Source organism: Tasmannia lanceolata, unplaced genomic scaffold (genome assembly GCF_043159265.1).
Source record: "Tasmannia lanceolata isolate RefF3 unplaced genomic scaffold, GAP_Taslan_0.1 ptg000003l, whole genome shotgun sequence".
In the NCBI taxonomy this organism is placed as follows: Eukaryota; Viridiplantae; Streptophyta; class Magnoliopsida; order Canellales; family Winteraceae; genus Tasmannia; species Tasmannia lanceolata.
Window position 1 is genome coordinate 48,316,087 of NW_027518680.1, and position 21,814 is coordinate 48,337,900.

At 40.2% G+C, this 21,814-nt stretch overlaps 1 protein-coding gene across 1 annotated transcript; it reads right to left on the reverse strand.

The window, feature by feature from the left end:
- Window positions 1-216: 216 nt before the first annotated feature.
- LOC143869845 (uncharacterized) lies at window positions 217-4,976 on the reverse strand. The gene is made up of 11 exons (XM_077376403.1): window positions 4,617-4,976; window positions 4,364-4,511; window positions 4,144-4,244; window positions 3,739-4,033; window positions 3,290-3,568; window positions 2,757-2,836; window positions 2,580-2,648; window positions 1,723-2,067; window positions 937-1,306; window positions 526-780; window positions 217-305 (listed from the first exon to the last, which is right to left on the reverse strand). Exons 1-11 carry the CDS (start codon window positions 4,974-4,976, stop codon window positions 217-219), a joined length of 2,391 nt encoding a protein of 796 aa, XP_077232518.1.
- Between the last annotated feature and the right edge of the window lie 16,838 nt (window positions 4,977-21,814).

Sequence of the window (21,814 nt, forward strand, 5' to 3'; positions counted from 1 at the left end):
CTCAATCCAAGTAATCTTGTCTTAACACAATCATGATCTACAACTTAGACATTCAAATACATTAGTGATATAAAATCACTTGTGTATTAGAATCATCAAAAGAAGATAGGAATGCCAAGGTGGGAACCATTGGGCTTACAGATACCCCTGGATATGATAAAGAGCTTGTAACCTCTTCTCATCTATCATCTGCAATTCCTGATGTCTGGCCTTCGCTCATTCAGATTCTGATAAGCTCGCCTCCATCATCACTCTCAGGGATGGGATTCTGAGTTCAACAGGCAAAACTGCTTCCATTCCGTACACTAAAGAATACGGAGTGACACCTGTAGAGGATCTGATCGACGTCCTGTAAGGCCACAAAGCATAGGGAAGCTTGTTCGACCAATCTTTATAAGTTTATGTCATCTTGCTGATGATTACCTTGATGTTCTTATTTGCTACTTCAACGGCTCCATTCGTCTGCAGCCTATAAGGAGACGACTTATGATGCTTTATTTTAAACTCTTCACACAAGTGTGCTACTTCCTTCTTGAAGTGAACCATTATCTGAGATTAACTCATAAAGTACTCCATATCTGCAAATAATGTTTGTACGGATAAACTTTGCAACAGAGGTAGAAGTCAAAGAAGTATAAGAAGCAGCTTCAATCCACTTCGTAAAGTAGTCGATGGCAACCAAAATATACTCATGTCCACTGGATGACTTCGAAAATACTTTCCCAATGATATCTATTCCCCACACTGAAAACGACCACGGCAAAGTGAGAGAATGCAACTCTGAGGGTGGAACATGAATAAGATTCACATAGACTTGACACTTATGGCATTTTTTCACAAATGCGAAGCAATCTGCTTCCATTGTAGGCCAATAGAATCCAAGTCTAAGGATCTTTCTAGATAGGATCTTCCCGTTCATATGAGGTGCACAAACACCTTCGTGAGTTGGTTCAATAAGTTCAGCTGCTTTGTCTTCATCAACACACAAAAGTTGGATCCCATCAAAAGATCTGCGATATAACTGTTCACCACAAATAACAAAATGGGCAGCTAATCTCTGAAGGGTTCTGCGCTCTTTCCCAGAAGCCTCAGGTGGATGCCCTTCACCAGATATGAGATTCCTGATGTCTGTATACCAGGGCTTTACATCTGGACATTTGGCTGCTATTTCAATAACGTTCACATGCGCTGGCTCCCATTGCAATCGCACTGTAAGCGGCTGGACCTCCATTGTTGCTGGAATGTCTAACATCGAAGCCAGTGTAGCCAAAGCATTGTTATGTACAAGTGAATAAAAGTAATACTCCTGAACTTCTTAACCAAATATTCCAGAAACGTTTTAAAAGGGATCAATCTATCTTCTCGAGTCTTTCATTTCCCATTAATCTGGCAAATGATCAGGATGGAATCTCCAAACACATCGATGTCTCGAATTTGCAAAGCTAAGGCTGCCTCAAGTTCGGTAATACAAGCTTCATACTCTGCCATGTTGGTAGTGCACTCAAACTGCAACTTAATATATATAGGAATATACACCTTCTGAGGGGATACGAGTACTACTCCTACTCCCTGACCCTGGTTATTGACTGCACCATCAAAATACATTGTTCATCTGGTATTTGGAGTATCTTCTTCAACATTCATAATCTCTTCATCAGGAAATTCAGCTTTCAGGAATTCGTTCTCTTCCACAGGGGAATCAGCTAACTATTCTGCGATGACCTGCCCTTTAACAGACTTCTGAGTGACATAAGTAATGTCGAATTCAGATAACAATAACAACCACCTTGCGGTTCTCCCAGTAAGAGTAGGTTTCTCAAACAAGTACTTCAACGAATCCATCCGTGAAAGCATAAGTACCTTGTTCGATAACAAATAATGTCTGAGCCTCTGAGTTGCCCAAACTAATGCTAGACAGGTCTTCTCCAAGATCGTATACTTCACTTCATATTCTAGTATCTTCTTACTGATGTAGTATATAGGCTTTTCCTTCTTAGACTCTGAACCCTGCTGAGCAAGCATACAACCCATGGTTGTATTTGTGAAGGACAAATACAACAATAATGGCTGACCCAGGATGACAGGGGATAAAACAAGAGGTAAGAACAAACACTGCTTGATCTTTTCAAAAGCCATGTGGCATTCTTCGGTCCATTTCTTCGATGAATTCTTCTTCAGAAGCTTGAAAATAGGCTCGCATGTCATCGTCAGATGTGCTATAAATCGTCTAAGATACTGAACTTTTCTGAGAAAACCTCAGATCTGCTTTTTGATCTTCGGGGGTTCCATCTCTTGAATCACTTTAAGAAAACTTCAATTCGCCTTTCGCTCACCATGAATCCAAGTAGCTTTCCTGAAGTAACCCCGAATACACACTTGCTGGGGTTCAGACGAAATTGATACTTTCTTATTCTTTCAAAGAATTTTCTTAAAGTGATAGTATACTCCGGTCGAGTCTTTCCCTTGACAATCATATCATCTACATAGACTTTGACTTCTTTGTGGATCATATCGTGAAGAAGAGTAGTCGCGGCTCTCTGGTAAGTAGCACCTGCATTCTTCAGTCCAAAAGGCATTACTCTGTAACAGTAAGTTCCCCACTGAGTAGTAAACGTTGTCTTGATCATAGCTTCAGGCGCCATCTTAATCTGATTGTACCTCGAAAACCCATCCATAAAAGATAGCAGAGCGTGACCAGCTGTATTGTCAACCAGAAGATCAATGTTCAGAAACGGGAAGTTGTCCTTCAGACTTGCCTTGTTGAGGTCCCTGAAGTTCACACACATCTTGAACTTTCCATCCTTTTTGGGCACCAGCACTATATTCGCTAGCCATTCTGGATATTCAACAACTTGAATGAATTTAACTTCCAATAGCTTTTTAACTTCGTCATGAACTTTTAACTCCCATTCTGTTTTAATTTTTCTAATTTTTTGCTTATTTGGCTTTGCGCCAGGGATTAGAGGTAATCGATACTAGACAATGTCTTTGCTCAATCCCGGCATGTCATCATAAGACCAAGCAAAAACTTCCTTGAACTCCTTAAGTAAAGTGATTAATTCCTCAGGCTCCTCGGGAGATAAAGTTTTGCCAATTCGTATTTCCCGAATTAAGGTTTCGTCACCTATATTTACAGTTTCAATTTCCTCTTCGAGTGGTCTTGCTCGGCGACTCTCCTCTTGTTGAATCATATGTTTGATTTCAAGGGGAGTTTCGTTGGCATCCTCATTAGAGGGGGAATCTTGATTATCATTATTAATGTTATCAGTGTTAAGAGCAGATTCGGTACTTGAAATGGACACAGGAGAAACAGAAACATATGTAAAAGAGTCTTTCATTTCATTCATAGAATTGATTACATCAAGAATGGAATAGCCCACAGCAGGCATTGTATTGGACTCTAACGATGTATTCACAGACTCAACAGACAACTCATTATCGGACTCAGCCAACTCTGGCATATGTGCAGTTGAAGAATTAAACTCATCGTCTAAAGTATTCTCGGACTCGACTTTATTGGAAAGAGACTCATCACCGACTCCGGAACCAGGTCCAACTTCTACGGTACCTGCATCAAAAGAATTGTTAGAATAAACAAACTCAATATCAGACTCGGAAGTAGATGTATTCTTACAGACCACTGACTCTTTTGAGGAAACAGGACTATACTGAAAGACTACTTGAGGTAAAACCTGGGAGGTCCAATTGGTGCGGGGTTTAGAATGAATGCATCCCTGCCAATCATTGCTACCACTGATGTCTTAGTTTCTCTGCCAACCATGGAATCCGCTGATGCTTCGGCCTCACTACTAATCATTGTTACCACTGGATCTTCAGTCTGAAACATGCCATTCAGACATTCTGGCTCTAAAACATCAGCCCAATCAGTTTTCGGTGCTACCTCAGTAATCTGCGTACTCATTGGCTCTTCTGTTAACTCTAGGTCAAAGAAAATTTCGAAGCCCGGAAGCCTCTGTCCTGTCACATCATCGGTCCATGGTTCAGCAAACCCGCAAATCAAAAAATCTGCCCCCTTTTTTTGAAAATGGCAGTTTTTATCAGACTGATTGGTCCCATAGGCAATTCTAGTCCCCGGCGGCTGCACTCGGCCCATTTCAGCATGTATCTCTTCATTTCCCTGACCTCCTGCTCGGTCGGCTCATATCCTAGGCCAAAGAGGCCATTGAAAGCTCTAAATTCAGGCCACTCAGTAGGGCCTTGGTGATACTTGCCAAGCCCTGCTCCTGGAATATAACCTTGTTTACGAATCATTCTGACTACATTTGAGTTGGTACTAGCCAGGAAGAAAACTTCTTCACCCATGGCCTCCTCTATGGATATGACCGACACCTCCAATGAAAACCTGTCAAAGTGATATCGTCTGCCTTCCCAGCTATAAGCTCCTGTGAAATCTGCCTAATCTCTAAATCTGGGTCACCCTTTACAATCACTACCCTGTTGTTATGAATAAACTTCAACTTCCGATGAAGGGTAGAGGGGATAACTCCGACCTTATGCAGCCAAGGTCGACCCAATAACAGCAGGAAAGAAGCTTTAATGTCCAATACTTAGAATTCTATGTCAAAGTCTTCTCCCCCTATCTGGATTTCAGTTGCCAGGGTTCCGATGACATCTCGCCGGGTGCCATCATATGCTAATATACCCTGCTCTGAAGGAATGAAATCTCCGGGCCCAAAGCCCAAAGTTTCGGCAGTACTTAGTGGACAAATATTCAGAGCAGAATCATTGTCGACTAGTACTTCGGGTACCCTCTTCTTGTTGCAGATTACAATGATTTTGAGTGAACGGGTGTGATATCTTCCCTCAAGAGGTAAATAGTCATATGTGAAAGATACTTCCTTGGAAGCTTTAGCCATAGCGACTAGGCTTACCAGCTCATCGGGTGTAATCTCAGTTGACACCTGAGCGGCATTCAACTCTTTGAGTACAACCTTTCTGTGCTTTGATGAAGACATAAGTAGACCCCAAATGGAAACTTTTGCTTGGGTCTTCTTTAGCTGCTTCAACAGGTTATCTTCTTCCTCATCTGCACTCGGCCAATTCTGCCCTTGTTTCTCGGCTGCTCTTACTACTTCTGCATGGTTTTCTGCTCTCAACTCTGCGGGCTTGAACACACGGCCACCTGTGGGACCCGATCCCGCGAGAGGAGTGGGGCGCGAGCCGCCACGCTCTCTCTTGGTCTCTCGTACCCACGCGATTGGCGTGTGCATTTTTATTATTGATTTTAATTCATCTTTTATGTGAACTTGGGATCACTAAGGCAATCCGAATTCCACACAAAAGAGAGTGACAGAGTCGCCACCTAGATGTGGGATCTAGGACCCATAATTAACCAGAAATCTAGACTCGTTACTTAGTTACAAGAATGGAAGGTATGGGGAGTTATCCACCACATGCACCATTCCTGCCCGATAATCGGTCTTCAATTCCAAAAGTTAACTCTTTTAAATTTATTTTAAATGGCTCATTCAACTCTTTGTTAATGTGCGAACTATGTGACATGCATCCTATGATCTAATTTCAATGTAGATCCTAAATGTGTATCTTGATTTCTTAATTTGTTTGAATTCAATCTAAGTGAAAGTTCTCATAAAATTCTAATTTCATGGAAAAATCCTAAGTAATTTAATTAAGCATTTACAAGAAAATTAATATACAAAACCCCACAATTTGTTGTGGAGCCGACTCGCGGTTGGTATGCCATCAGACATCCAATCTGCCTACGTACCCAAGCCTCACTGAGATCAGAGTCGACGTAGTTCGGTGCACCTAAGCTAAGCTACTTATGCCTAACTCAACTAGGACACCGATCTAGACTGGATTGACTGTTTCAACAGTTTTAAGAGAAGTTATTTAATTCAAGTTGAAGATTTTATTATCCTAGGATTTCATCTAAGATGCTATATGATCCTATCTAAGTGCAAGTTGTCCCTTAGACTAATGCAGGTTAACCTACATCCTAGGTAACTAGACTTGTCCTAGGGAAAATTTGGGTGACTAGTGTAACTAGACCTATGGCACGGTTGCTATCCATAGCAACGTCCATGATGAGGCTGGACTCCTAACTCTAGGACTCCCTAAAACCTAAGACTCCCTAAGACCTAGGACACGACCTGACATAAGTGTTCCTAAGTTGGGCTCTAATGGTTCTTATATCGGAAACCATAATCCAATGGTTCCGAAAGACATGAGATAAATTTATTCAAGTTCTTGAAGTTAATTAATTTCAGATTTCAAGGATTTTCGGTTTCTGGACATTTAAGGAATACCAAAGGTTCTAGGGTTCTCCAATTTCGGCCTCGAATGGCATCTAAGGAAGGGAATCGTGCGCTCTTTCCTTGTGCAATTTAATACTTAGATTATAGCACCTTATTGCCTGGCATATCTCAGGATTTCCGTGGACAGTAATCTCGGAGCCAATAACATGCTATAGCTTAAATATTCAAATTGTCAAAGATCGGTTGCAATTGGGATACGATTATGGATGCACTAGCCATTTTACCAGAAAAATCTAAAGATCCTAAGATTTCTGTTTCAATGGATTAAAGAATTAATATGTAACAAAAATTTAAGGTTCTTTAGAAATTTTGATAATGATTTTTAATTAATTTCAATTTTGAGTGGATTTTATCAATTTTAAACTGCATGAGTGATTTTACAAGTGAATTTATTGCAAAAGAATTCGAAATGGATTGAAATTTCTACAGCAGCAAGATGGGAATGTATGTAGCTTACTGGAAAAGTTTTACAGATTTTTACATTAAGTTCCTATTTAATTTTGATTTAACAATAATATGACCAGATTGTTAAAATAACACAGAAACTACTAGACATAGAAATCTAAATTCATTGAAATTTCTACAAAACTAAGATATGGGTAAACATAGCATGCTGTGAGATTTTCATGAATTTTAAAAACCATTTACTACCCATTTCGGATTTTTTAATTTTAAGACCAGATTATGGATTTACACTACAACCCTTAGGAAACAAAATCCAAATCATTTAAAACTTTTACAGAAGCACGAAATATGATATATAAAACTACTGTAAAAATTTTGAGAATTTTAATTGTGATCTGATGTCAGTAAAAATTCTCACAAAATCTGATAATTTTCAAAGAAAACATTAAATAATATATAAAAAAAAATCAAAAAATTCTCAAAACTTCATGGTAGAATGTATCAGTATCATATTATTTTTCCAAGAAATTCCATTAATTTTGGAATCTTTTTAGTATATATTTTATTTTTCTTCGTCAAAAAGATGTTTTTGAAGAGTTTTCTATTTTTAAAACACAATTTTCGAGAAAATTACGACTCCGGAAAATGTCCTTTAACCTTGTTCTGATGTGATGAACACAAGAAAAAATTGAAATTCCACAAAACAAATCATCCTGAGATAGCTATTTTTTCAACTTTTGTAATTTCTCAGCCATTATTTTAAATGAAATTCCACTTTTCACTCAAATTTTCAAAATCCTTTGATTCAATGTCCGATCCGATCTGATGGTTATTTTAGTCTATTTAAATAGATCAATGTATTAAATTTCAGGACGAATCGGAATTGAAACACTCATGTAGATCATGATTTTGGGCACACACATATAATAACGAATTAAATTCAATTAAATGCTAAAAACCATGCAAAAATATATGAAGAATACCAAATAATCCTGGAAAATTCTGAGAATAGTGCACCTACCTGTGATGGAGATCCTCGCCGAATCCAAAAGCCGAAAATTCCGAAAAATCTCGCCGACGCTCGATCTTGCGTCCTTTCTTCCCTTTCTTTCTTTGCTTTTTTTTTATTTCCACCACGTTGATCGCGCTCCTTGTCTTTAGGGTGCGTAGATCCGAGGTATACGCTTTGTCGCACCATTTTTTATGATGAAGAAGACCTAAAGAACACTCCAATAATTCTTGATTGTATGATGCCTTAGAGAAGAAGAAGGAATTCAAGAATTCCTTTTTTGAAGAACACTTGAGAGAGAGATCACACTTCAAGGGAGAAAAGAAAAATAAAATTCTTGGGAGGAGAGAGAAAATGGACGAATTTGGATTTTTTTCCCCTTTTCTGGATTGTTTGCTTTGATTTTTATATAAAAAAAAGTTAGGGTCAAGAGAGAAATAGCAATTTCCAATGTGAGAGCTCCCTTTTTGGCTTGTTTCCAATTTTCCCCTCTTGCTTTCTTTCTTTCTTGTTTCCAAATTGGATTTGATTCCAATCTTAATTTCTTGTCAATCAAGACATGTTATTCTCATTCCACATTGCTTCTTTGGAAGAAAACCTTTTTAAGCAATCATTCATCTTTTCCTTCTTTCCTTCTTTTCATTTTTTATTCTTTTTATTTTTCTTTTAACAAATATGATATCACCATTGTGACATCATCAAGGTGGGTGCTCAACTCATGTGGGTCAACCATGTGGACCGCTCACCATGGTGGTTGACCCATATGGGTGAACCCACATGAGCTCCATCTTTGCGGGCTTTAGCCCAATGGGCCATTTCAACACAGGTTTCGGGTTTTTCCGTAAAAAATCAATAAAATCTTTCTAAATTCAACATTCTATTTATGGACCCAACCCATTTGACATTTATGGTGCATCCCTCACACATGATCGGACCATCTTTTTTGAAAAATAATTTTTCGGACCAAAATGCACCTACTCGACTGTTAGACATCCAAATGCGACCAAAATACCCTCAGATTGGTTGACCCCTAAAGGGAAAAATTAAAAATGGAAAGTCTTTGTGGTCAAACTTCAAAAATAGAAACTTTTAAAATTGGGTCATTTCGGTGAGCAATATTAAACAGAATCATTTGGTATCCCCTGAAAATACCCAAAATGCCCTCAACACTTAAAATTTCCAAATTAAGCGAAACTCCTGAGAAATTCTAAATTTAGCAGATTTTCCAAAATTCAGGAAATCATTCATAATCTCTCAGACATATTTCGGGGATCAAAAGAATTACACAGGAAAAGACCAAATTACCCCAATGTGCTAGAATTTGGCGAGACTAGGGAAAACCCTGAGAAATTCTAAAAATAACAGATTTTCGAAAATTTATGAACGGACTCAAGATTTCTTAGACACAACTTAGGGACCAAATATGATATGTTTGGAAATGTCTAAAATACCCCCGAAGTGAAAGACTAAGAGAAAATCTTGAGAGATCTAAATTTAGCAGGTTTCCCAAAACTTACGAAATTACTCATAATCCATCAGCTGTACCCTCGAGATGGTCTTGGACATATGAGAAATGATTGAAATATCCATAAGATGATGAAAATGTGGAAGCTCCATGAGTTTCTAAAAATAGCAGCTTTTTCAAAATTTGTAAAATCACTCATGATTTCTCAAATATAACTCGGGGGTCAAACGAGACACATCGGGAATGACCAAAATACCCCTGCAGTGCAAAATAGGCAAAAATGAGGGAAACCCTGAAAATTCTAAAAATAGCAGGTTTTTTCATTTGCTTGGAAACTTGAACTTTCATCTTTCAGAGGCCAAAGGAACCTCCTAGAGACCTTCAGGATTGCGAATCAACTTCAAAACTCTCATAATGAAATGAAATCTACCCTAAAATGCATGGATGCCTAATCTAATGCTGAATACGGATATAAAAATTGATGATACTACCGAATCTTTTGCTTTTTAAAGCCTAGCAAAATGGGGGTGTCTACACCACCCCTTGTAACATGACGAAGCTCGTCACACTGATCTTCTAATAGAAGCAAATCATCTGCATCCATTCTCAAAACATACGGAGCTTCATTTATTTCTTCTTCCTAAAAATCATCAATCCTTAGAACATAAGGAGTTTCTTTTTCTGCATCAACATCTTCGCATCGAAGGACATATGGTCGGGAGGATGCCTCTACCAGACTGGTACTTCCCATCCAGAGGGCATAAGACCCTTCTCTTTCCATCTCTTCGATCTCCTCAGGGTCAAACCTTATGATATAAGGTTCATCATGAGTGATTACACAAATGAGAGAGGATGGATCAAGAACTGGCTCCTCGACAAAAATGGCGTTCGTCGCAGGAGGAGGAATAACACGATGATTAGAAAGGAGATTTTGAGTTACATTGGGCCTTTCCACCTCAAGTTTTTCCTTCTCTAACATAGTCTGGAGCGCATGCTTTAAAGCCAAACATCTTTCAGTGAGGTGATCTGAATTTCTGTGGCATTCACAATACTGGTCTAATCTCCAGTATGGGGACAACGAGTTGGGTACTGGCCTGATTTCAGGCAGTCTAATTTTCTTATCCCTTATCAGCCTTTTCAGAATCATAGGTAAAGGATACGGGAGTGGATCAAAGTGCCTCTGAGGTTTCTGCTCTACTGGTGCTGGCGCTGGCTTTGCCACTTCCGTTACAGTCCTGGCCGCTGGGCGAACATAGTTTTCCTGGTCTACTTCTTTCTGTAAGACCACAGGTCTCTTTCCTTCTCTAATGTCCGATGGAAGTCTGGCCCTCAGACCCTTAGCTATTGCATCCTCAGTCATCGTCCCAGTCTTAATCAGATCAAAGTCGGTGTAATGCTGAGGAGACATGAAATGGAAATACTGCGGCGACAAACTCTTAATTACCAGCTTGATCTGATCTTCTTCTGATAGCCTCTCACTCAGTTGTGCAGACTTTCGACGCCAACGACAGATAAAAAATGTAAAGGTTTCCAGCGGACCTTGCTTTAATTGCTTGAGGTCCCTCTTGGTAACCTCTATTCCTTCCTCCATCGAAAATTGCTCTACAAATTTGTTGGAGATGCTTTGCAAGGTCTTCACCTCTTCGGGTTTCCGACATAGAAACCATTTCTTCGCAACCCCAGCAAGAGACATTGGAAAGACCCTGGCCATTTTGTTCAGGAGCTAGCCCATACTGCTGTGACAGCTCAATAAACCACCTCGTATGATTCCGGGGACACCCAGTCCCATCATATTTGTCATAATCGAGGGTTTTGAATTTAGGGGGTAATGTGACCCTAGGAGACATTATCAGCTCGGATATATCAAACTGTTTTGGGCCTTGATGCTTCAAGCTTTCCATGTCTTTAGTCAGTTTCTCCAATTGACCAGCTACCTGCTTCTCCTTATTATATCGGGCAACATCTGGAATGCAATATTCTTCAACAGATTGCCCTTCTTCCAGGTCGACGTCTACTGCTGGAATAAAAGGACAGTTCAAGTTTGCAGGGTTCAGATTTGCAGGTATGACGGGAGGGGGTTGAACTTCAGGTGCTCTAGAAGTAGAGACCTTTTCATTAGACTGAGCTTTCATTTGGGCCATCTCTTCTTTCATAAAGGCCATATCTAGGGTAAGATTCATCATCATCTCTTGAATTTTAGCTAGCGCATCAGTGGGTTCAGCCATTTAGACAGATTCTGAGGATTCAAACGACTCAGATAAAGAGGGTGCAGGTTGCTCAGGTAAGGTTAGCGGTTCAAATTGACGAATGAGTCTAGATGTCGTTGACTGTCTAGACCACGCAGGTTGACTGACACTTGAGGGAGCGATGTTTGCTCGATTTTAGAATCCTGAGTTGGAAATTAACATACTAAATTAAAACGATAACAATTGAGATAAAGTATTACGTACCAATAAAGATAAGAGAAAATCATGAATACTATTCCAATGATCAATAGTCAAACTATAGTTACAATCAAAACATTAATCTTTGTTAACAATTGGATGAAAGTAACTATTTACAATGAAATATGAAGAAATTAAAATGACAGTTTCATGAAAAGGAATCTTCAAAGCTCTCTAATTCGAGCTCTCTGGTTTGCAGGTCCTCCAGTATTTCTCCCCTCCGAAGCCTAGACGCGAAAGCAAATCTCTTCTCTGTGACTTTGTCTCTCCAAGCAGCTACTACGGACCCAATGAGATCAGGAGTAAGGTCCTCACAACAAGGTGGTGTAATAACCCTGGGAGGACACAAGATCCCAACAATCTGACGAGGGAAGCACAAAGGTGCATAGAAAGAAGATTTTTCTAAACCCATGAGGTAAACAAATGAGTATGGGGAGGTGCTGGTGATAATTTGTGGGCATGACTGACTTACCCAACGAAATTGGGTTTCCCCTACATTCTGCAACCAATGGTGTCATTCATTAAGCGGAGGTTGCTTAACCTTTGTTTTTCAGGAATGAAAACTCTTGAGGGTGTACTCAATGCAGTTCTGTGGCTGAAGGATAGTGAGTTTTTTCACAAAGCCACACGTATAAGAGCCTAGCACATCCGAAAAATTATCCTGAACCTTTTTACTAGCAATAAAGTCTAAGCCATAAAAAGTTTCTGCTAGCATGGTAGGGATAGGATTTCTCTTCTCATTAATTTGTTCTACTATCTTCAACAAGGTGAAAGGGGCAGCACTAGAATCTCCACGAATGACATGGCGTACAAAGACAACAAAGGTTAAGGCATTACGTCGACATTCCTGAAAACGGGAGTCGGCAGGATCGAAGTTTTTGGAAAAGAGTTCAATGAGGACTTGAAATTGCACATTTTTCTCTGTTAAGCATGGCAGAGTATTTACAATCTTATTTTCGAATAATTTGCAAAAAAGATCACGAGGGGAGTCTATGTTCGAAGGTCGGATCCAAAGTCCTTCAGGAGGGAGCTCTAGCATGGCACACAAATCTTCAAATATAGGACAAAGTTCAAAAGACTCAAATCGAAAGACATGGAAAACAGGATCCCAAAGTCCAGCAACTGCTTAAAGAAACTTCCAATTTATACTGCGACTATTCAGATGGGTAAATGAACTGATGAAATGCTCAGCCTTACTCCTTTCTTCACACCTTAGCGGAAAAGATTTAACAGTCTCAGCTATCTATTTGTCTAACAAACTGTTCGCCATGATCAGACCTAACATTCAGATAAGACAAAGATCATGAGGGAATAGGGATAACTTGGTATAGACAAATGACAATGATAACTTGGCAATCAATTATATGAAAAGGATACAATTGATGACCCTGAATTTTTCATCAATGATCAAAGATGATCAGTAGATCAGAAAAGTAGACCATGGCCACAAAATGACAAAATTAGGTCATAGACCGGATCTAAATCTGACGATGGATACCAATAACTGTATGATCAAGGAGATCAGTAATTATAGACCATGGCCATAAAGACAACGAGCAAGCCATCGACCAGATCTAAGACAAAGCAAACAGACAAGCCAGGATCTAACCTAATGGGTAATATACACAATACGGATATATGACACAACAATAGAATGGGTACACAACCGGAGGGTAATATGTACCATGGCCATGAGAACGACAGGTACAGGCCACTAATCAGGTAAACCTGAAAGAATGTATGCGATTGACTAAACCAAGGATATCCCAGTAGAAATGGGTCCTAATCTAATCAACCGACAGAATCAGATATACCAATGAATTTGTACAACCCGAGAATGAAAAGACCGGCTATGGTCACAACAATGGCAAAAGAAATGCCACCCACCATATCGAAAGAATGTAAATAAGATGCATTAGACCAGGAATACCCACTGAAAATGGGTCCTAATCTAAACGATTGACTCAACAAATAGGGTATGTACAAGAAAATGACAAAATCGTAAATCGACTCAGCAAATAAGATGTGTACAAAGGAACAACACAAACTGTACACTCAAGAAGCAGAAGGTAGACCATGGTAACGACCAAGGAAAATTACTGACCCGGTTAGAGAACTGGAGGGTGAAAGAATATAGCTAATAGTTAGACCCAAAAACTTTACTAATGGACAAGTCCCGGTCTAACAACTATTACAATGAGGGATTAAGCTCACAGATTTTAAGTGAAGCGGATAACGAGGAATCAAGAAATGGACCATGGTCATAAAAGGTGGTGAACAAGAACCATCGACCAGATCCAAGACAGAAATAGTGAACAAACTCCAATCGGTGATAATAGACCAGGAAACCTCAGTAGAAAGTATGCCCCGATCTGACAGCTGACAAAACGGATATAAATCCGAGATACAGGAATAATCATATGATAAATATGACAGGGTAAGCTGCGATCTGGATGATGACCAAGCAAGAGCAAGGGTCATCGACGAGGTCTGAAAGAATGGTATGACCGAAATAAATAAAGAAACCTTATTCGAAAAGATAAGGCATAATCTAAGAATAACACACTACACACACATATATACATATATACACACCCTAACCAGGGGCACCAGTCCTAATCTAATCTAACGGAGTCGAGAAAGTCTCGACTCGCGACAGACTAGTGAGTGTACTAGGACCGCGTTGTAGCCACGCAAGGTGAGCTACCCTAGTCTTCAAATGGGACAAGGCTCCTAACTCTAGGCTTCACATGTATAAGCAACACATGTTCGCCCCTATATGAATGCAATATATATATATATACAAACACGGGTACTTCCTAGTTGGGTTTCACTAAGTCGATAAGTATATATACATAATATATAAAACAAAGTAGGGCTCCGGACTCAATCTATCGGGTACTATGCGTGTGAACCATACTTAATATGTATAACAAAAGTACGCCCAATGTTATACATAGTATGCTTCATTGCTCATCGGCTGCTGTAGACAAAAGTACGCCCAATGTCTACGGTTGCAGCACCGGCGCATAGCTTGAAAATAGATCCAGCAGCACCATCAGGGTAATGACATCCCATCTGGCACGCACTGTATCTATCCCATGGAGCCAATAATGAAAAATAATGAAAGAAATAATGAAAGAAGTAAGTAATATGATAATGTATATTGTGCAGTGTGTGAATCCCTCGTTTTATTTACGCACATATCTGGTGCCCCTGAATTCTAAGTGAAAAAGTTCTCATTTAACTTGATTTTGGCCCAAATTTCTTCAAAATTAGTAAAAATGGCATATTTACAGAGTTAGACAATGTTTCAAGAATTCCCCAGCAGAGTCATCAGCCTGTGGACCCCGATCTGAGAGGACCGGTGCCGAGGGACGCGAGATCCCCCTACAATCCTCAAAGATCTCCACAACATGAAGGAGAGCTCTACCAAGGAACTCTCGAAATGATGCCACCCCCCTCACAGCATAGCATGAGTGGCGATACAAAATGAATGAAAGAGATACGTCTCGATCCGGAACCAGGGCTCGAAACCAAGACGTACCTGAAATAACTCAGAGTCGCCATCCATGGATACGCTATGGAACCAAAACAAATGCTCTGTTTGCAATGGATAACCAGAGATACAAAATGTCCGTGCCTGGTGACGAATGGAGAAGGTCCGAAGAGCACCCCCAATTCTCCCGAGTGCGAACACTTGGTCTCTTATTCCATTTATTTATTAGTTTCGAAGAGTTTTGGGCGAGAATCATGTGAAATGGGAACATGTATCTAATCATGCATGTCTCGGAGATGAAAATAAGCACACACAAAGGAACCGAAAGAAATGTAACCTAAGAATAACTAGGTTATGAGTGACATGCCTAACGGGTGTCTAAGTTCTGGTGAACGAACACATGCGTACTACAGCTAAAGGTATGAGTCTGTACAGGAAAGAAAATCTAAAATTAGCAGTTAATCATGAAATGAATTAAGAAAAAGTAAATGAAATAAAGAATAAACAAAATGCCAGGAAAATAAAAGAATAATGAAATAAAAAACCTACGGCGAACACATAACGCCTATCTACATTGGGGCGAATACATAACGCCTAATATAAAATCCTAACACATTTCATCTAGAAAGCAGTAAATGACAGATAGAAAAAACAGTAATGAAAACCTATGGCGAACACATAACGCCTATCTACATTGGGGCGAATACATAGCGCCTAATATAAAATCCTAACACATCCCATCTAGAAAGCAGTAAATGACAGATAGAAAAAACAGTAATGAAAACCTATGACGAACACATAGCGCCTATCTACCTTGGGGCGAATACATAGCGCCTAATATAAAATCATAAGACATCCCATCCAGAAAGCAGTAAATGACAGATAGAAAATACAGTAATGAAAACCTATGACGAACATATAGCGCCTATCTACATTGGGGTGAATACATAGCGCCTAATATAAAATAAAATCCTAACACATCTCATCTAGAAAGCAGTAAATGACAGTTAGAATAAGCAGTAAAGCAGTAAAGCGCTACAGCTAAGAAGGTAAACTTGCGCAAGGACCAAACGTCAGTAGATGATAGTAAAGGATAACAATCAGTAACCTAATAAAGATAGAGAATTATAGCTAAGCATGTGAGAACTACCGCTAAACATGTGAGAACTACAGCTAAGCAGGTAAGAGCTACAACTAAGCAAGTAGGTAAAACACATAAGCAAGTAAATGTTATAGCTAAGCACGTTAGTAAGCAAGGAAATGAACACACGCTTTCATGATCCTATGCGAAAATCATCATCAATATGCAAACACAAGCCCTAAAGTGCTACCAACGGACCCTAAGACTCTAATGCTTAAGCCCAAGTCTTTAGATGATCTGATGTTCATCCAAAGAAGCCTACGTATCCCGCCTCCACGAGAATCAAGGCAACGTAGTTCTTCGCACCTATTCTAAGCTATGATGCCTAAGACATCTAGACCTCTATCCTAGACTCGACCTAGAAGTCCGGACTAGTTATTAAAGCTTCTTATACGATTATTTAAATTCCAGTGGATTGTGAATTTTAGGACACCCTATATGCCCTAACTAATATGCAGGTTAGCCCTAAGCTAATGCAGGTGGTTCCTACAACCTATGTGTAACTAGGCTGTGTGTCCTAAGGAAAACAGTGGGATCAGTAACGCATCCTAGACCTAGTAATCAGTCAGCGATGTGAATCGCCAACTAACCGAGCGGAGGCGCTTCTAGCTAGGACAAACTCCTAACTCTAACACAAACACACAACAAATCAAGGACAAACTCCTAACTCTAAAACTCTCTGTCTAGAATAAATTCCTAACTCGAGAGGAAGAGCTTTTAAAAATAAGGTTTAAAGTTGTTTATTCCAAAGAGATTAAAAATGTTATTTACAAAAGTTTGGCTGGACTTGGGATGAAGATCCAAAGCTGCACTGCGTACCTCGTGGAAGAGGATCAAGCCAACGTTGTTCGAAACGAACTCTCGTACTACGCTTCTAAAAAAAAAAACTCTTCAAATGCTTTTGATGCTTTATTGCTGTTTTGAAGTGTTTTTATATTTTTGGCGTTTAAAATCGTGTTAACACCCTTTCAGCTAAAGGAGATCCGATAGAAGAGCCTCTATACCCACCATATCACGGTAGGGTATTAAAGAGGGAAACAGGATCCCTAAAGCCTAGGGGGGAAGAAAACAAACGAGGGAACTAAAATTTCGATACGAGTAAACAATCTCAAAGAGATGACCAAAAGCTTATGAGACTTAGCCAGACTCCCAATGAGAAGATATCTAACCTATGGAGTAAAACCCCCAAACAATGACAGATGAAAACCTTCTAACCCTAAGGGCATACTTCTAAACAAAATGGACAGACAAAGTCCTATAAGAAGAACTACTAGACAATCAGTCACTAAGGAAGGGTCCTAATTAGTTAAACACTCTAAGAGGAGGGAATCCCTTAACCTGCGAAAACTCTAAGGCAGGAAGGGAAGAGATTGGTTCAAGAAACGCTCCATCGTTACCGAACCCGATATAGTGCTCCCACGATTGAGGGAATCCCGAAATTCAAAAAGGACCCAAGGAAAGTAAGGAGAATGACTCTGAATGGAGAAGAAACCCAAGGAGATGTCCCTCTAATCGAAGGAATCCTGAAACCCAAGTAGGATCCCTAGGAACATGAGGAGAGGGGACCCGAAGAAAAAGAAACCCCGAACCCTGTCACAAATAATGATCACGAAGAAGAGGAAACCCCTAAGCCCCATAAGAAGTGATGAGATAGAAAAAGAAACATGAAGGACAAAGGGGTGGCTCAAAAAACCTTCCGTCATCGCCGTACTCAAGAAAGACTCTAGAGTCAAATGAAAGTATTTAAATCATCACTAACATATGCAGGCTAAGCTTAAGGACTAGAACCGAAGAGCCCCTCTTTAACCAAGAAAAGGGGAAACAAAGCGTGATCTAATCCCTAAACCAAGTTGGGTATATGAAAGGTTGCATTGCATTTGCTCAAGAAATTATCACTCTACTGACATTCCAAAGAAATGATACTATTACAAATAAACTCTGATAATGGCACTCATCCATTTTGCCTTCCATACTGCTAACAACTAAACATGACAACCCATAAAGGAGGCTAAGAAGTCAACTATGCAAACAAGGAAGAGGATGAATTCATAAGAAACACAAAATATTTAAAACCTGATGGTGTGAATAACAATCATCTACCAGCATCTGAGATCATATCACCATGTTCCTCGATCACATCTCTTGACTTTATTACCAATTACTCAAAGACTGATTTATCATTATGATAATCATTTAGCAGTTATCACATGACCTGGCGAACATGATGATGTAGGTTCCCAAGGCCAAGGGTGCAATCACCGGAGATGGTGACCGGAAGGGGAGCTCTCTTCTCCCTCTGCAATTTTCTTCTTTGTTTCTCTCTACTTCTCTCCCCAAAAATGAGCTCCTCCTCCTTTAAAACCCTCCCTAGACCCTATTATGAGGAAAAGATATATTCGCCCCTTTTCCTCCCAGGACAACCCCCCTCTATGTGCTTCCAAACACACCCTATTGTACAAGGGTGTGCCCCAGGTAGGTGAAGGGATAAAAGGAAAATGATATATTTTCTCCTCCCTTGTTTTGCCTTGGACAGCCCCTATGGAGTATTTGTCACTACCATTTTCCAAGACAAAGATGGTCTTGGGTAATAGCAAGAGGGAAACAAATATGAAAAATATCTCCTTAGAAATTTGATCTCAACCCTTCAAAACCTCTTTATGCCCAATGGCGAGGATTGAAGGCTCTTTAACCATCTAGGAAGCTTCCTTCATAATATTCCTTCCCAACTAATCCTAGCCCTAAACCTCCACTAATCTAGATTAGGCTCTAATCATTACTTGGAAAGGAAGAAAGGAATCTTCCTCATTTACGAAATTGCCCTGCTCCAGGATAATGCGCCTCCCGATTATGCTACACATTAATCTGCACGCTTGCATATTCTCCTGGACAGCCCACCGCAGTAAACTTGAACTGGCTTTCCAGGTTCAAGCGCACCCCCTTTTCTGGCTAAATCGGCACCCTTATTCCTACACTACACTACACTACAAACTTCATTCGTCCACTAGGCAAACCCCGACAAATTCGGATAAAATTTCATGGGGACCTAAATGAGACCCTAACCTACTCTAGGGACAAATTGGGGATGCTAAAACCCTAATTTGATAGGGTTTCTATCCCAACTGAGCTTATTAGGGTTTGGCCAAAATGGAGTGTCTACAGCATCCTGCAGACTCACCAGCATGGCGGTATTTAGATAATAGATATCCAGAATTTTCTTCAGATCCTCGCAATGTTAGACTTGGATTGGCAAGTGACGGGTTTAATTCCTTTAGGATGATGAGTATTGCTCGCAGCATATGGCCCGTTCTTCCCATTCCATATAACTTGCCACCATGGATGTGCAGGAAGCAACCGTATATGATTCTCTCATTGCTTATTCCTGAACCATCTGGACCTGGTAATGACATAGACGTCTACTTACAACCATTGATTGAAGAGTTGAGGAAATTATGGGAGGATGGTTTGTAGACATTTGACGCTTTGAGGAATGAGACGTTTCAACTGCATGCGGCTGTGGTCTCTGCAATACTTGTTGAAGGATATTGTTGACGTCTCCGAACTGTTGGGAGAGTTGGTTGAACATGTTCATTGTTACTGATGCATCATCGGTGGTGACCATTTCCTCCTCCAGTAATGGTTGATCTTGCTAGTTCGCTTGGCTCATTGTTGCTACCCTATAGTTAAATTGAGGGTGAGATGGGGCTTTTGAGGCTTTTGATTTTGACATTGAGTCCCGCGGATGGCGCCAATCTGATGGTGCCCAAAATCCAGCTACTTGTACTAGCTTGGTGGAGCTTGTGATCCTGCGCTCACAAAGAAAGCGTCAGTGTGCCCTGAGTTCTAGCTCCGGGCTGCCACTTCGACACTCAAGCCAAAGATGGGCAACACAGACTAAAAGAACGAAGGGAAGGTGTCAGAGCCAGAACAGATTACTAGCAAGATAGAGAGAATGAATTGGATGCCATGTTTGAGTGTGAGGATGCCCTTGTATAGGGGAGGAGATCCATCATGCCCACGACGCCAATCATGCCCTTAGTTCTCCCCACGTGCAGTGGGATGGACGGCGGCTACAATCGTGGGGGCATGATCCCCGGAATATCCAGGCAGAGTTGGTGGAATGATGGTCTTGGCGGGAACCTTTGATTCCTATCTCTGATGTGGGAGGCGGGTTTCTTGTAACAGTCAGCCGGATTCTTCACTTTCTTGTGGGATTTTCGTGGTTGTGTCTTATTTTCTAGAAGGCCGATGCCGACGATTCTGGATGTGTGTCTGTTACGTGTGTGGGGAGGATTTGGGGAGAAAGTTAGGTCGGCTTCGATGGTTCCATTGCACGGGCTTATGTCAAATGCATTATGTATTTGGGCGTGGTCTTAGAGTCAGTACCGAATATACCGTTTTTACCCAAACACATGACATGGCTGTCATGTTGGCACTACATCTTAACTCTTGGTAAATATCTTTTCTAGTGATATATTAAAATTACTGTGGTTCTAATGGTCACTAATAATCAAAGTAAATTTTTTTTTAAAAATATCTTCGGTGGCCATCCTAAACAGTCTTCTCCCAGCAGCTAGAATTAACCACCGGTAAAATATTTTGTCTTTAGCGGCATTTGAAATATACTTCTCATGGTAAAATATCCGGCAATAAAAGCTGTACTGTCAACACATCTAGCCGGTGACAGGTGACACAATCTAGTGGTCGATTGGTGACACCAACAGCCGGTTGTAGCCTTCACTTCATAAAAACCAATTTTCTTATATTGAGAGTGAAATTAGAGCATGCATTGAAGCCTCCACGTGCAATGAGTCAATGCTCTTATGTGCATGTAAAGGAGATCCATTGGCAAATATAAGACATAGATCGTAATAGAAAACGTATAATGTGGGTCGTAGTTACTGAAAAGTGAAAACACTTTTTGGGATATGGACAGAGGAAGAGATCAAAAGGTAAATGATATATTTTCGGGAGCTGATATTTACGCCCCTTTTAATTCTGCGGACACCCATTTTCACCCCACAAAACGGGCTAAAGAAGGTAGCCATTTATACCACAAAAGCACTTTTTGAAATGACCAAAATACCCATGACAGTATTCAAATCCCATCTCTCTCTCCAAACCCATAAACCCTCTTCCTCTCTCTCCCACACGTCTGTCTCTCGCCCTAAACCAGCAGCGTCTCACCCAAACCAGCCCCATCTCGCCAAAATTGAGCTTCCATCTCCCAAATCCAGCTTAGAATCTCTCTCTCTCTCTCTCTCTCAAAATGTTAAAAGTAGTACTCTCTCTCTCTCCCAGGTTTTATTCCCAAGTACTTTAGAAACACAAATCCTGTAATAGCTCCCACAAGCTCTGCCATACAACACAAAAGTAAATAAGCATCTAATCTGAGCCCTTGACACAAACAACAGTGTATAAAGCATTCTCTAAACAACACTGTAAATACAATACAATAATCTACCCAATTCATAATGTCGAGAGGTAAGTTCCAAAAATTTGCTGAAAATGCATCCTGGTATCAAGAAGCTCTCTATATGAACGATTGGCTTACA